Raw genomic sequence first — 16,919 nt, forward strand, 5'->3', positions numbered from 1 at the left:
GTTTTGCATAACCAACACTATTATATTAATACACTTTTTACCTCTGTGATTACATTGTATCTGAGCCTCTGCAGACTGCCCTCATATTTCAGTTCTTTTGACAGACTTGCATTTTAGCCAATACGTGCAGACTCATAAATAACTCTTTGGGAGTGAGCACAATGTTTATCTAATATGGCACACATGAACTAGTAACATCTAGCTGTGGTAAACTGTCAGAACTCACTGAGATAAGAGGCGGCTTCAAGGGCTTAGAAATTAGCATATGAGACTACCTTGGATTTAGCTTTAAACAAAGAATACCAAGAGAACAAAGCAAATGTGATTATAAAAGTAAATTGGAAAGTTTTTCAAAATTGCATGCCCTATTTAAATCAGAAAACTTTAATTCTGAGAAGACCGTCCCTTTAATGGTTTCCTCTATGCTGAAAAGTACAGGCAGATATTGATCCATCCTGTAATACCATCAGGAAGGCATCTGATTGGCTCCAAATGAATTATGCAGCATGACAACAACCCCAAACAATGTCATTTAGAACTATCTTCAGAGTAAAGAAGTCCTGGAAGTCATAGTATGGCCCCCCATTGAGCCCTGATCTAAACATCATCGAGTCTGTCTGGGATTACATACAGAGACAGAAGCAACTGAGGCTGCCTAAATCCATAGAAGAACTGTGGTTAGTTCTTCAAGATGTTTGGAGAGAAAAAAAACCTACCTGCCGAGTCACTAAAAAAAAAAAACTGTGGGCAAGTGTACCTAGAAGATCTGATGCTGTTTTGAAGTAAAAGGGTGATCACACCAATTATGGATTTGATTTCGATTTTTCTTTTGTTCACTCACTTTGCATTTTGTTAATTGATAAAAAATAAACCTAACATTTCTATTTTATGAAAGCATTCTTACTTAACAGCATTTTTCCCACCAGCCTAAACCTTTTGTACCGTAAAGTATATTTGGAACATTATTGCTTTTCTAATTCTACAGTATTAACTACTTGACAATCTGTACCATGAGAGACACACATTTTATCTATGCCACTTACCTCCACAAGCATACTGAGTAGTGCCTTTTTATTCTCAGCCCAGAGCAGAGGCAGCTGTGTGGCACTGGGGAACAAACAGCAACTTGTGTAGACAGTGATTTCTGGACAATGGCCGTATGTCACACTGAAATCCTAAAACAACAAACATTTAAATATTAAGGGCTAAAAAATAATTTCTTACAATGTTTAAATTGTATACTCCTTATTTTATAAGTGTGCGAGACAAGGAAATTCACTGAAGAACAATGCAGAGTGCATTAATGTTACAGATTACTACCTTCATACTGCCTGAATGACCTCTCCACTCAGCTCCACAGATTACCCCTCCAGGAATATTCTCATCTAAAAAAAACAACATTGTATCAACACACAAATACACTGCACTAGGCAGCCCCCAGAACAGAAAATCATATTGCATCTGTACTAACCTGACTTGTTGGGGCATCCTGGGTGTCCCATATGTATTGTTGGATGGTTATTCGCATAAACAGAGGCCAAATGTTTCAACGTGTCTTTGTTCTCAACTGTTTAGGAAAATAAGATATGAAATTACACACATCTCCCATGTAGAACCACATAAAATCTGAGGTAATAAGTGCTGTCAAGTGATTTTGAGTCATGTAAGCTAATGTTATTCTATGGGAATCAAAGGAACAAACTAGTTGTAAAGCAACAATATAAATGATCTGTGAATGTGTAGTGCTACTGCGACAGAGTGTGAGAATGACCCCTAGATGGTGGCACCCATTGTCAAGATGCTAAACTTTGCTAACCAGCACTTGTAGAGGGTTAAAACAAGAGAACTGACTTGAAGACAGGTGCAGGCACAGGAGGAAAAACAATAGCATGATGGGTAATAACCTGCTACTGTAGTTGTACTCAGCAGTTTAATGTACATTTAAAGGGTAAAGGTTATGGATCTTGCAAGGTTCAGTACAGTCCCTCCGAGGGAAGCAAAAAAACCCCCACTATTTTCAGAGAGAAATTACAGGAAATAAAGTAATTTTAAGGGGAATTCCCATTTGAAATGTAATGTCCATTTAAGTTACCATTATCATAATGCTGTCCAGCTTTAGGAAAATTAGTTCCAAAGAAATAAGATTTACACGTTTAACTGGCCATTGTGTTCAAGCCAGAAACCAACCAGTCTTAAAAAAATTAAAGGGACACTCAAGTCAACATTAAACTTTCATGATTCACTTAGTGCATGCAATTTTAAACAACTTTCCAATTGACTTTTAGTAAGAAAATGTGCAGTCTTAATATTTCCACTTTATGAGTCACCAGCTCCTACTGAGCATGTGCAAGAATTAACAGAATATACGTATATGCATTTCTGATGGACTGATGGCTGTCACATTATACAGGAGGAGTGGAAATAGACATAAAACTTTCAAACTTGAAAATCTACTACTACATTTAAGTTCAGACTAAGTGCTATTACATTGTATTTTTATCATGCACTTGTTAATTATGCAAATCTACTGTATTTACGCCAACTGGCTGTTTGCAGATGCTAATATGGAGCGGATAAGTGGAATCTGAAAGAATATAGGTGACGACACAGTGACTCTGTGAGAGACATAAGGAGGAACAGTACATATTCACAGAATACATACATCACATAAATAGTTGACCTCAGCTATAAGTGAGGCCACTTTTGTGAGTTTGCATTTTAGAAGTTCTTTACATGTATTGTAAAAGAAATTTGCTACACTTAGTGTATACCCAAGTTCCAGGACTTTCTTTGTGATTTTTTTTTCTCAGTTCCTCTACCTACTCCAGGAGGTATGAACTAAAGGAGCATGCATCATAGGGAATATACAAGCAACAAAAATAATATATTGGTCTTTTAGTGTCCCTTGAAAAAAGTTTTTATACAAAAGTTTTTACACAAATTGTGACTGTAAAAAAACCAAAGAGGACACCACACACATACAGCAGACAAAAAAAACCATTTTCTTTCTAAGTTTGTCATCTAAAATTGATGGTGGCACGCTTATCTAGAGTAGAAATAGCACCATCTACCCTAGGGATAGACTCACATCATTCTAAACTCTGTTCTAGAAAGAATACATTTTCTTAAAATCTGGATGATGGAGCAAAAGGACTACCAGGTTTTTCATTCCTGTGATGGTAAATTCGCCCTACTGCTCCACATATTTGGAAAGGTCTTCTAACTAGCATATCAATATGCTTATTTATTACAAAAGGCATCAGTACACTAAATCATGTTAGGCTGCATTCAATGAGGTAATGTAGCAGGAATAAAACTCTCTCTACGATTTTTGATTATGCTTATATGAGTGGCAGCTATTTTAGCCAATCAGAGCCTCACCATGCGCCTCATGTCAATATATAGCAGCACGCTCCCGTGCATGGAACTCTGTCATCAACTTGAAATGCGCATGTGCTACTCCTTACGCTATTTGCGCAACAGAAGAAGTACATCTGCTGTCATAATCCTTTAGTTCAGCGGTTCCCAACCTGTGGTACGGGTACGCGGTGGACCAGTTGGAGGTACGCGAAAATATTATTGGTAATGGCAGAAGATGCGGGGGAAGCGTTGGGGGGCCACTATCAATGGGTCATCAACGAATAACCATCATGGAACTGTGGAAGGAGCGCTCAGCTGGAAATTGACAAGTGAAGTCCTGGGCTGCACCTGAAATATGTGGACTGGGAATGGATGACTCCGGTCCACATATTAATTATCACCCTGTGTCACCAGACAGCTAAGGCTCCTGCTCCACCCACCCCAGTGCACAAAATTTGGACTGCTAGTGCGCAGTTAAAAGCAGCATAGCTGCGTGTACACGCGTTGTAGAGCTGTGGAGATTGCGACTCACACCGGCGAGGCGGGTCTGCATCCCCAAATAAGTTATAGTCAGTGCCAGTAAGTAAAGTACTGCTGCTAGTGCTTGCTTGATTCAGATTGCTTCACTTCCAACTAAAAACGTCCATAGTGGCTGGGTGGTCAATATCGATCTAATCTCACAAATTTAAATATTTATTTTTTTGATCATTACACTTGACTCTCCCCCAGGGCCGTGCTTAGGGGCAACCAGGCAGCTGCCAGAGGCACCAGCCACACAGAATGAGATCTGAGCTTTAATCCTGTTGATACATGTACAGTCGTATGCCATTCAGGTATAGCTTACCTTAAATTATTATCAGCGTATTGTCAGTTATTAATCAACTATTATCAGGATATTGTCAGGTATTAATAAACTATTTATTATCTGGGTTTATCCTGATAATAATTAGTTTATGAATACCTGACAATACCCTGATAATAAATAGTTTATTAATACCCGATAATAGTTTATTTATACCTGACAATAGCTTGATAATAAATAGTTTAAATTAAAAAACATCAACTTTTTTGAGGGATGGGTGGGGGTAATGAAGAGAGGGGGTACTCATAAATGAAAAGCCTAATCAAGGGGTACGGGAGAGAAAAAAGGTTGGGAAAAAAATATTAGTGGAGCACGGATACTACACATGCTGATATCCTTGTAGATGGATCCAAGTGAATCGCAACCGGTAAAGCAAATTCACTTTTTCTGTTGCACAAATAGCGTAAGGAGTAGCGCATGTACATTTCAAGTTGATGACAGAGTTCCAAGCACAGGAGCGTGCGGCTATACATTTACATGGGGCGCATGGTGAGGCTCTGATTGGCTAGAATAGCTGCCACTCAAATAAGCATAATCAAAAATCTTAGAGAGAGGCTGCATTCATTGAGGTAATGTAGCAGGAATAAAACTAACAATATTTAGTGTAATGATGACTTTTGTAATAAATACGCATATCTGTGTGCTAGTTAGGAGAAGACCTTTCCAAATATGTGGAGCAGTTTGGGGCGAATTTACCATCACTTTAAGCTACTAAATTAGGAACCTGGAAAACTTCTTGTGTTTTAGGAGAAGGCTTATCATCAGAAGGTTTATTTTCTAAAAAACCTAAAGTCCTAAGCACTTCATGCAGTAAAACAAACGTATATGTTTTCCTTTGCATCTGAAAAAGGAATCCGTATCCAATTCAGAGGCTGTATCTGGATCCTCTAGAGATATTTCACCTTCCGATGAAGACTCAAAACGGTCAGACATAGATTTTCTGAAGAATTTCAACATGTGGCTGAGAAACATGCAAACCTGGTTGCTCATTTGAAACAGTATCACAAAACTTGCATTTACGCTTACTTAGACGAGGAATTATCACCACAATTTCTATAAAGTGGAACACAGATTACTCTTTTATTCAGAAGTCCATAGAAGCTCCCCGAGATACATATCCAGGACTACTTAGTAGTAAAAATGTTTCTAAGCTGATTGGAATGTATGAAGTGTGAAACACAACCATTTCATAATTGAGTAGGCTGGCAAACTGGCACAGACTGACAAACTACACACACCATTGGAATAAAAAGAATGAACAGTATGTCTTCCTTCTAAAGGATCTGTTAAGGAGTCAGAGGAGATTGATTTACTAGAGTCCATGACTGAGCAAACAGTGTTCAAATAACAGTGACAAGTTACACTGAATACTGGTATAAAATTAGCATACCAAAAAGAAGAGAAGAAACACCTTTTAGGTACACACTTGTTAAAGGGGCAGTAAACTTACATACTAATGTTATAAAATTCTGCACATAATGCAGAATGATATAACATTAGCTTACCGGCAGATGTATACATTAAAGTATTGCAGAAATTTTTTATGTAAAAGTTCATTTTACCAGAACGCTGCTACTTGCTCTACTGAGCGGGTCTGGTTTTTACACAGCGCATCGCGGCAACACTGTCTAGTCACAGTGTGCCCGGTCGCGCCATTAAAATGAATGTAGCTCGCTCCAGCAACTAGACCAGAGCGGGAGCAAGCAACATTCATTTAAATGGCGCGACCGGGCACACTGACTAGACAGTGTAGCCGCGATGTGCTGTGTAAAAATCAGACCCGCCCAGTAGAGCAAGGAGCGGCGTACTGGTAAAATTAACTATTACATAAAATTGTTCTGAAATACTTTAATGTATACATCTGCCGGTAAGCTAATGGTAAATAATTCTGCACATAGTGCAGAATTATATAACATTAGTTTGTACGTTTACTGCCCCTTTAATACTAAATAGCAGTGCATATTGTACTTGTAGACAAGAGCAAAAAAAAAAAAAACATAATTTATGTAAGAACTTACCTGATAAATTCATTTCTTTCATATTGGCAAGAGTCTATGAGCTAGTGACGTATGGGATATACAATACTACCAGGAGGGGCAAAGTTTTCCAAACCTCAAAATGCCTATAAATACACCCCTCACCACACCCACAATTCAGTTTAACCAATAGCCAAGTAGTGAGGTGATAAAGAAAGGAGTAAAAAGCATCAACAAAGGAATTTGGAAATAACTGTGCTTTATCCAAAAAAGCATAACCACCAAAAAAAGGTTGGGTCTCATGGACTCTTGCCAATTTGAAAGATGAATTTATCAGGTAAGTTCTTACATAAATTATGTTTTCTTTTATGCAATTGGCAAGAGTCCATGAGCTAGTGACATATGGGATAGTAATACCCAAGATGTGGAGCTCCACAGAAGAGTCACTAGAGAGGGAGGGATAAAATAATATCAGCCATTTTCCGCTTAAAAAAATTAATCCACAACCCAAAATATAAGTTTATTCTCATAATGAAAAGAAAAAACTTAAACATAAGCAGAGAAATCAAACTGAAACAGATGCCTGAAAAACTTTTCTACCAAAAACTGCTTCCGAAGAAGCAAATACAGCAAAACGGTAGAATTTAGTAAATGTATGCAAAGAAGACCAAGTTGCTGCTTTGCAAATCTGATCAACTGAAGCTTCATTCTTAAAAGCCCACGAAGTGGAGACTGATCTAGTAGAATGAGCTGTAATTCTCTGAGGTGGGGCCCGACCCAACTCCAAATAAGCCTGATGAATCAAAAGCTTTAACCAAGATGCCAAGGAAATGGCAGAAGCCTTCTGACCTTTCCTAGAACCAGAAAAGATAACAAATAGACTAGAAGTCTTCCTGAAATCTTTAGTAGCTTCAACATAATATTTCAAAGCTCTTACCACATCTAAAGAATGTAAGGATCTCTACAAAGAATTCTTAGGATTAGGACACAAAGAAGGGACAACAATTTCTCTATTAATGTTGTTAGAATTCACAACCTTGGGTAGTAATTTAAATGAAGTCTGCAAAACTGCCTTATCCTGATGGAAAATCAGATAAGGAGATTCACAAGAAAGAGCAGATAATTCGGAGACTCTTCTAGCAGAAAAGATGGCCAAAAGGAACAACACAAGAAAGTAGTTTAATGTCCAAAGAATGCATAGGAGGAGAGATTGATTTAATGACTGGCTTGATACGGACCAAAGCCTGTACAAAACTGTAAATATCAGGAAGCTTAGCAATCTTTCTGTGAAATAAAACAGAAAGAGCAGAGATTTGTCCCTTCAAGGAACTTGCAGACAAACCCTTATCCAAACCATCCTAAAGAAATTGTAAAATTCTAGGAATTCTAAAAGAATGCCAGGAGAATTTATGAGAACACCATGAAATATAAGTCTTCCAAACTCGATAATAAATCTTCCTAGAAACAGATTTACGAGTCTGTAACATAGTATTAATCACTGAGTCAGAGAAACCTCTAAGCTAAGCACTAGGCTTTCAATTTCCATACCTTCAAATTTAATGATTTGAGATCCTGATGGAAAAACGTACATTGAGACTGAAGGTCTGGCCTTAATAGAAGTGGCCAAGGTTGGCAACTGGACATCCGAACAAGATCCGCATACCAAAACCAGTGAGGCCATGCTGGAGCTACCAGCAACACCAACAATTGTTCCATGATGATTTTGGAGATCACTCTTGGAAGAAGAACTAGAGGCGGGAAAATATAAGCAGGTTGTTAACACCAAGGAACTGTTAACGTATCCACAGGTTCCGCCTGAGGATCCCTGGAAAGGTAGTTTCTTGTTTAGATGGGAAGCCATCAGATCTATTTCTGGAAGACCCCACATCTGAACAATGAGAAAACACATCTGGATGGAGCGACCACTTCCCCGGATGTAAAGTCTGACAGCTGAGACAATCCGCTTCCCAATTGTCTATACCTGGGATATGAACCTCAGAAATTAGACAGGAGCTGGATTCCACCCAAGCAAGTATCCGAGATACTTCATTCATAGCTTGGGGACTGTGAGTCCCACCCTGATGATTTACATATTCCACAGTTGTTATATTGTCTGTCTGAAAACAAATGAGCGGTTCTCTCTTCAACAGAGGCCAAATCTGAAGAGCCCTGAAAATAGTACAGAGTTTTAAAATATTGATTGGTAACCTCGCCTCTTGAGATTTTCAAACCCCTTGTGCTGTCATAGATCCCAGACAGCTCCCCAACCTGAAAGACTTGCATCTGTTGTGATCACAGTTTAGGTTGGACGAACAAAAGAGGCCCCTTGAACTATACGATGGTGATCTAACCACCAAGTCAGAGAGAGTCGAACATTGGGATTTAAGGATATTAATTGTGATATCTTTGTATAATCCCTGCACCATTGGATCAGCATACAAAGCTGGAGAGGTCTCATATGAAAATGAGCAAAGGGGATGCTGCAGTCATGAGACCTAAAACTTCCATGCACATAAATACTGAAGGGAATGATTGAGACTGAAGGTGCCGACAAGCTGAAACCAATTTTAATAGTCTCTTGTCTGTTAGATTCAGTGTCCATGTCTCTATCTGGAAACCTAAAAAGGTGACCCTTGTCTGAGGAATCAAAGAACTTTTTGGTAAATTGATCCTCCAACCACGCCTTTTAAGAAACAACACTAGTTGATTTGTGTGAGATTCTGCAGAATGAAAAGACTGAGCTAGTACCAAGATATCGTCCAAATAAGGAAACACCACAATACCCCGTTCTCTGATTACAGAGAGTAGGGCACCGAGAACCTTTAAAAAGATTCTTGGATCTGTCGCTAGGCCATATTTAAGAGCGACAAATTGGTAATGCTTGTCTAGAAAAGAGAATCTCAGAAACGGATAGTGGTCTGGATGAATAGGAATATGAAGATATGCATCCTGCAAGTCTATTGTGGAAATATAATGCCCTTGCTGAACAAAAGGCAGAATAGTCCTTATAATCACCATTTTGAAAGTTGGCACTCTTACATAACTGTTCAAAATTTTCAGATCCAGAACTGGCCTGAATGAATTGTCTTTCTTTCGGAAAATGAATAGATTTGAATAAAACCCCAGACCCTGTTCCTGAAACAGAACTGGTATGATTACCCCTGAAAGCTCCAGGTCTGAAACACACTTCAGAAAAGCCTGAGCCTTTACTGGATTTGCTGGGATGCGTGAGAGAGAAAATCTTCTCACAGGAGGTCTTACTCTGAATTCTATTCGGTACCCTTGAGAGACAATACTCTGAATCCATTGATTTTGGACAGAATCCGCCCAAATGTTTTGGAAGAATCTAAATCTGCCCCCTACCAGCTGAGCTGGAATGAGGGCCGCACCTTCATGCAGACTTGGGGGCTGGCTTGGCTTTGGTTTCTTAAATGGTTTGGATTTACTCCAACTTGAAGGTTTCCAATTGGAACCAGATTCTTTGGGGGAAGGATTAGGTTTCTGTTCCTTATTTTGTCAAAAGTAACAAAAACGGTTAGAAGCTTTAGATTTAGCCATAGGTCTTTTATCCTGAGGCAAAAAAAACTCCCTTCCCCCCAGTGACGGTTGAAATAATCGAATCCAACTGAGAATCAAATAACTTATTACCTTGGAAAGAAAGAGATAGTAATCTAGACTTAGATACCATGTCAGCATTCCAATATTTGAGCCACAAAGCTCTTCTAGCTAAAATAGCTAAAGACATAGATTTAACATCAATTTTGACGATATAAAAAATGGCATCACAGATAAAATGATTAGCATGTTGAAGCAAGCAATCAATGCTAGAGAAATCAGGATCCATTTCATGTTGCGCTAAACTTTCCAACCAAAAAGTTGAAGCAGCTGCAAAATCAGCCATAGAAATGGCAGGCTTGAGAAGATAGCCAGAATATAAATAAGCTTTCCTTAGATAAGATTGAAGTTTCCTATCTAAAGGGTCTTTACAAGAAGTACTATCTTTCATAGGAATAAACTCCAATCTAACTGCTGGCAAAGGATACGATTTTTTAAACCTTTAAGAAGGAATAAAAGTAGTACAAGGCATATTCCATTCCTTGGAAAACATAATTTATGCTTACCTGATAAATTCCTTTCTCCTGTAGTGTAGTCAGTCCACGGGTCATCATTAATTATGGGATATTAACTCCTCCCCAACAGGAAGTGCAAGAGGATCACCCAAGCAGAGCTGCTATATAGCTCCTCCCCTCTACGTCACACCCAGTCATTCGACCGAGAACCAAACGAGAAAGGAGAAACTAAAGGGTGCAGTGGTGACTGGAGTATAATTTAAAATTTAGACCTGCCATAAAAAACAGGGCGGGCCGTGGACTGACTACACTACAGGAGAAAGGAATTTATCAGGTAAGCATAAATTATGTTTTCTCCTGTTAAGTGTAGTCAGTCCACGGGTCATCATTACTTATGGGATACCAATACCAAAGCTAAAGTACACGGATGACGGGAGGGACAGGCAGGATCTTTATACGGAAGGAACCACTGCCTGAAGAACCTTTCTCCCAAAAACGGCCTCCGAAGAAGCAAAAGTGTCAAATTTGTAAAATTTGGAAAAAGCATGAAGAGAAGACCAAGTTGCAGCCTTGCAAATCTGTTCAACAGAGGCCTCATTCTTAAAGGCCCAAGTGGAAGCCACAGCTCTAGTAGAATGAGCTGTAATTCTTTCAGGAGGCTGCTGTCCAGCAGTCTCATAGGCTAAACGTATTATGCTACGAAGCCAGAAAGAGAGAGAGGTAGCAGAAGCTTTTTGACCTCTCCTCTGTCCAGAATAAACGACAAACAAGGAAGAAGTTTGGCGAAAATCTTTAGTTGCCTGTAAATAAAATTTCAGGGCACGGACTACATCCAGATTGTGTAGAAGTCGTTCCTTCTTTGAAGAAGGGTTAGGACACAATGATGGGACAACAATCTCTTGATTGATATTCCTATTAGTGACTACCTTAGGTAAGAACCCAGGTTTAGTACGCAGAACTACCTTGTCTGAATGAAAAATCAGATAAGGAGAATCACAATGTAAGGCCGATAGCTCAGAGACTCTTTGAGCCGAGGAAATAGCCATTAAAAACAGAACTTTCCAAGATAACAATTTGATATCAATGGAATGAAGGGGTTCAAACGGAACACCCTGTAAAACGTTAAGAACTAAGTTTAAGCTCCATGGTGGAGCAACAGTTTTAAACACAGGCTTAATCCTGGCCAAGGCCTGACAAAAAGCCTGAACGTCTGGAACCTCTGACAGACGTTTGTGTAAAAGAATGGACAGAGCTGAGATCTGTCCCTTTAAGGAACTAGCAGATAAACCCTTTTCTAAACCTTCTTGTAGAAAAGACAATATCCTAGGAATCCTAACCTTACTCCATGAGTAACTCTTGGATTCACACCAATGTAAGTATTTACGCCATATTTTATGGTAAATCTTTCTGGTAACAGGTTTCCTAGCCTGTATTAAGGTATCAATTACTGACTCAGAAAATCCACGCTTTGATAAGATCAAGCGTTCAATCTCCAAGCAGTCAGCTTCAGAGAAGTTAGATTTTGATGTTTGAAAGGACCCTGAATCAGAAGGTCCTGTTTCAGAGGCAGAGACCAAGGTGGACAGGATGACATGTCCACTAGATCTGCATACCAGGTCCTGCGTGGCCACGCAGGCGCTATTAGAATCACTGATGCTCTCTCCTGTTTGATCCTGGCAATCAATCGAGGAAGCATCGGGAAGGGTGGAAACACATAAGCCATCCCGAAAGTCCAAGGTGCTGTCAAAGCATCTACCAGGACCGCTCCCGGGTCCCTGGACCTGGACCCGTAACAAGGAAGCTTGGCGTTCTGGCGAGACGCCATGAGATCTATATCTGGTTGGTCCCAACGTCGAAGTATTTGGGCAAAGACCTCCGGATGAAGTTCTCACTCCCCCGGATGAAAAGTCTGACGACTTAGGAAATCCGCTTCCCAGTTCTCCACTCCTGGAATGTGGATCGCTGACAGGTGGCAAGAGTGAGACTCTGCCCAGCGAATTATCTTTGATACTTCCATCATCGCTAGGGAGCTTCTTGTCCCTCCTTGATGGTTGATGTAAGCTACAGTCGTGATGTTGTCCGACTGAAACCTGATGAACCTCCGAGTTGTTAACTGAGGCCAAGCCAGAAGGGCATTGAGAACCGCTCTCAATTCCAGAATGTTTATTGGAAGGAGACTCTCCTCCTGAGTCAGTATAATCACCACAGTCCTCTCACACATCCTATCTATTAGTTGGGTGCAAGAGAATGACTGGGTGTGACGTAGAGGGGAGGAGCTATATAGCAGCTCTGCTTGGGTGATCCTCTTGCACTTCCTGTTGGGGAGGAGTTAATATCCCATAAGTAATGATGACCCGTGGACTGACTACACTTAACAGGAGAAATCATATCAGAAATAGCATCAGGAACTGGAAAATCCTCTGGAGTAACCACAGGAGGTTTATAAACAGAATTTAAACGTTTACTAGTTTTAATATCAAGAGGACTAGTTTCCTCAATATCCAATGTAATCAACACCTCTTTTAACAAGGAACGAATATTACATTTTAAATAAATAAGTAGATTTGTCAGTGTCAGTATCTGAGGAAGTATCTTCTGAATCAGATAGATCCTAATTAGAGGAGGATAATTCAGTATGTTGTCTGTCATTTAAAATTTCATCAACTTTATGAGTAGTTTTAAAAGGCCTTTTACGTTTATTAGAAGGCGGGATGGTAGACAAAGCCTTCTGAATCGCATCAGAAATAAAATCTTTTATATTCACAGGTATATCATGTACATTAGATGTAGAAGGAACAACAGACATTGTACTATTACTGATGGACACATTCTCTGCATGTAAAAGCTTATCATGACAACTATTACATACCACAGCTGGAGATATAATCTCCACAAATTTACAACAGATGCACTTAGCTTTGGTAGAACTGTTATCAGGCTGCAGAGTCCCAAAAATGGTTTCTGAGTCAGGATCAGATTTAGACATCTTGCAAATGTAAGAGAAAAAAAAACATATTAAGCAAAATTATCAATTCCCTTATATGGCAGTTTCAGGAATGGGAAAAAAATGCAAACAGCATAGCCCTCTGACATAGAAAAAGACAAGAGGCATATAGGAATGGGGTTTTAAATAATGAAATTATTTGGCGCCAAGTATGACGCACAACACAAACTGAATTTTTTTTGGCGCTAACAACTAAGGAACTCAGCGTCAACTAAGACGCCGGAAATGCCGAATTTGCATCATCAGACGTACCTTCGCGGCAAAAAAAATCTTGCGCCAAGAATGACGCAATAAACTGGCCTTTTGCGCCCTCGCATGCCTAATTTTGCCCACGAAATTTAATGAAAAAGCAGTCAATTGAAAAAAAAAAGATTATACCCAGGTTAGAAAAATATTTTCCTAAATATGTTTTTTTCCAAAATATGAAACTGATAGTCTGGAAAACTATGAAAATGAAAATATACTTACAGAAAGACACCCATCCACATATAGCAGATTGCCAAACCAGTACTGAAACAGTTATCAGTAGAGGTAAAGGAATATGAGAGTATATCGTTGATCTGAATAAGGGAGGTAGGAGATGAATCTCTACGACCGATAACAGAGAACCTATGAAATAGATCTCCTGCGAGGAAAACCATTGTATTCATTAAGTGATACTCCCTTTACATACCTCTGACATTCACTGTACTCTGAGAGGAATCAGGCTTCAAAATGCTGAGAAGCGCATATCAACGTAGAAATCTTAGCACAAACTTACTTCACCACCTCCATAGGAGGCAAAGTTTGTAAAACTGAATTGTGGGTGTGGTGAGGGGTGTATTTATAGGCATTTTAAAGTTTGGGAAACTTTGGTAGGATTGTATATCCCATACATCACTAGCTCATGGACTCTTGCCAATTACATGAAAAAAATAATATATATATATATATATATATATATATATATATATATATATATATATATATATATATAGTTTGTCCACTTGTCTGAAGATGGGGTTATATCCTGAAAATGTTAACACGGATTAAACACCTTTTTTGAAACATGGCGAGTGCTCTCTATGGACGGTTTTCTATATTTTGCTTTGGGAGATGCACCCCGGCTTGACTAAATAGTCACATAAGGCTATAGAGTATCATATAGATAAAAATTATACTTACCAAGACTCATCTACCAGTAAACCAGTAGAACGCCAAACCAGTACTAAAACATATCCCCAGAGGTTAGGGAACAGGATTATATTGTAGATCCATAGAAGAAGGCAAAAGACAAGTCCCTGCGACCAAATTATGGAAGGTCTTTGACAAATGTTTCCATGAGGTGAAAACAGAGCCACCAACCATAACCCATCTACGTCCCTCAGGCAAACAATGTACTCTGAGGAGAAAACAGGCCTCAACATAGACTGAAACCTATCCAGTGTTATAAAGGTAGCAAGAGATAGTAGTCGCACCACCAAGTTCAGTGAATAATTTTCTTTATTGAGCCAAGATCAAAAAATCAGCAACGTTTCGGACACAAGTCCTTAATCTTGCATAACAAACAGACACTGATTCACTTCTTATATACCCAAAATAAGTCACACCTGCACAGCTAATTGTAACACCTGAAAATTCAGGTATAACATTAACAGCCAAATGTTGCCACCATGTGGTCAACTACAAACATTACACTTATCTAAATAATTTTAATTTAACTATTACTTATCCAGCAATGAATTAATACATAGTCTAAAATATATCTATGTACAGTGCAGACTCTCAAGCAGTATATGATTTTAACTTGTTCCTTCATACTACATATTAACAAAGATAGATGTAAACATTTTATTTAATAAAGATTTTCATAAAGATCCCTACAGAAAAATTGACCAATCTAATTCTTTATTCATGCCCCCTGGAGATAATGTCCCTAATTCATAAATCCAATACGCTTCACGTTTTTGTAATAATTTAATTCTATCACCTCCTCTTCTAGGATGTTGCACTTGTTCCAAAATCTGGAACCTTAATTGGCTTAGATTATGCCCTGCAGACAAAAAATGATGGGCAACTGGGGGATCCTTTTTCTTGGTTCTAATGCTACTTTTGTGTTGAACTATGCGTTCTTTGACGCACTGGGAGGTCTCGCCCACATAACCCAGCCCACATGGGCATTTAATCAAATATATCACAAAATCAGTATTGCAAGTGTAGTGTCCCTTAATGAAATATTTTTTGCCAGTATTTGGATGACTGAATGTTGGCCCTTTAATAATACTGTTACAATTTGAGCACCCTAAACAGGGAAAACTACCCAGATTTTTCTTACCAAAATAAGTTTGAACTGGTCTCTTAGATGGACCAATATCTGCCCTTACCAGAACATCTTTTATGTTTTTTCCTCGTTTAAAAGCTGGCATAGGGGGAATCTTAAATTCCTGAATATTAGGATTACAGGTGCTCAAAATGTGCCAATGCCTACGAATAATCTTCATAACCTGTTGATTCCAAGGGGCAAATTGACTTACAAAAACTAATCTAGGGCTTTTTTTATTATCATCCATCATAGGTTTTTTCTTTTCCAATAACAACTCTCTAGGGGTGTTTAATGCATTCCTAAATTCAGTCTCAATTAATTCACATGGATAACCCCTTTGTAGGAAACGATCCCCCATTTCTTTAAGCCTGTCTTTAACCACTGTTTCATCAGACACAATACGCCTTACACGTAAAAACTGGCTCCTGGGTAAAGATCTTACCAGTGAAGGGGGGTGTGCACTTTTATAGTGCAGGAGAGTGTTGCAATCTGTATCTTTCCTATGAAGGTCCACAGTTAGACCTGATTTACACTTTGACACAACTGTGTCCAGAAATACAACACTCTCCTCACTATAGACTAACTTAAATCTAATGTGACTAGTTGCTGCATTTAATTCATTCACAAAATTTACCAGGGTTCCAATGTCGCCCCCCCACACCCCAAACACATCATCAATATAGCGCCACCAGGTGGCGCCATATGATAAAAATAAAGAATTATTATAAACAAAATGTTCCTCAAACATATTCATAAAAATATTTGCGTATGTGGGAGCGACATTGGAACCCATGGCGGTCCCTTGGAGCTGAAGATAATAATTGTCCTCAAAAAGAAAATAATTACACCTTAATAATTACACCTTAAAATAATATTAAGTAACTGCAAAATAAACTCTGCCTGTGAAGTAGTGTATCTATCAGATTCACTCAGAACTTTCTCCACTGCTCCAATCCCCGCCTCATGTGTGATAGCTGTATACAGCGATGTCACATCCAGACTAAAAAGAATGCATTTATTATCCCCTAGATACAAATCACGCAATTTAGCTAGAAAATCTCGTGTGTCTTGGATGTATGAATTAGGGTCTAAGAACCTTATCCAAATATATTGATACCTTGGACAACGTGAAGCGTATTGGATTTATGAATTAGGGACATTATCTCCAGGGGGCATGAATAAAGAATTAGATTGGTCAATTTTTCTGTAGGGATCTTTATGAAAATCTTTATTAAATAATAAAATGTTTACATCTATCTTTGTTAATATGTAGTATGAAGGAACAAGTTAAAATCATATACTGCTTGAAAGTCTGCACTGTACATAGATATATTTTAGACTATGT

At 38.7% G+C, this 16,919-nt stretch overlaps 1 protein-coding gene across 1 annotated transcript in view; it reads right to left on the bottom strand.

The window, feature by feature from the left end:
- CPD (carboxypeptidase D) overlaps positions 1-16,919 on the bottom strand; it is a 266,314-nt gene that overhangs the window by 34,671 nt on the left and 214,724 nt on the right. The window contains exons 16-18 of the mRNA XM_053706136.1: positions 1,472-1,567; positions 1,321-1,385; positions 1,044-1,175 (exon numbers count right to left, since the gene is read on the bottom strand). Coding sequence (XP_053562111.1) covers positions 1,044-1,175; positions 1,321-1,385; positions 1,472-1,567 — 293 coding nt within the window. The remainder of the gene's footprint in view (positions 1-1,043; positions 1,176-1,320; positions 1,386-1,471; positions 1,568-16,919) is intronic.

The sequence above is a fragment of the Bombina bombina genome, chromosome 3 (assembly GCF_027579735.1).
Source record: "Bombina bombina isolate aBomBom1 chromosome 3, aBomBom1.pri, whole genome shotgun sequence".
NCBI lineage: Eukaryota > Metazoa > Chordata > Amphibia > Anura > Bombinatoridae > Bombina > Bombina bombina.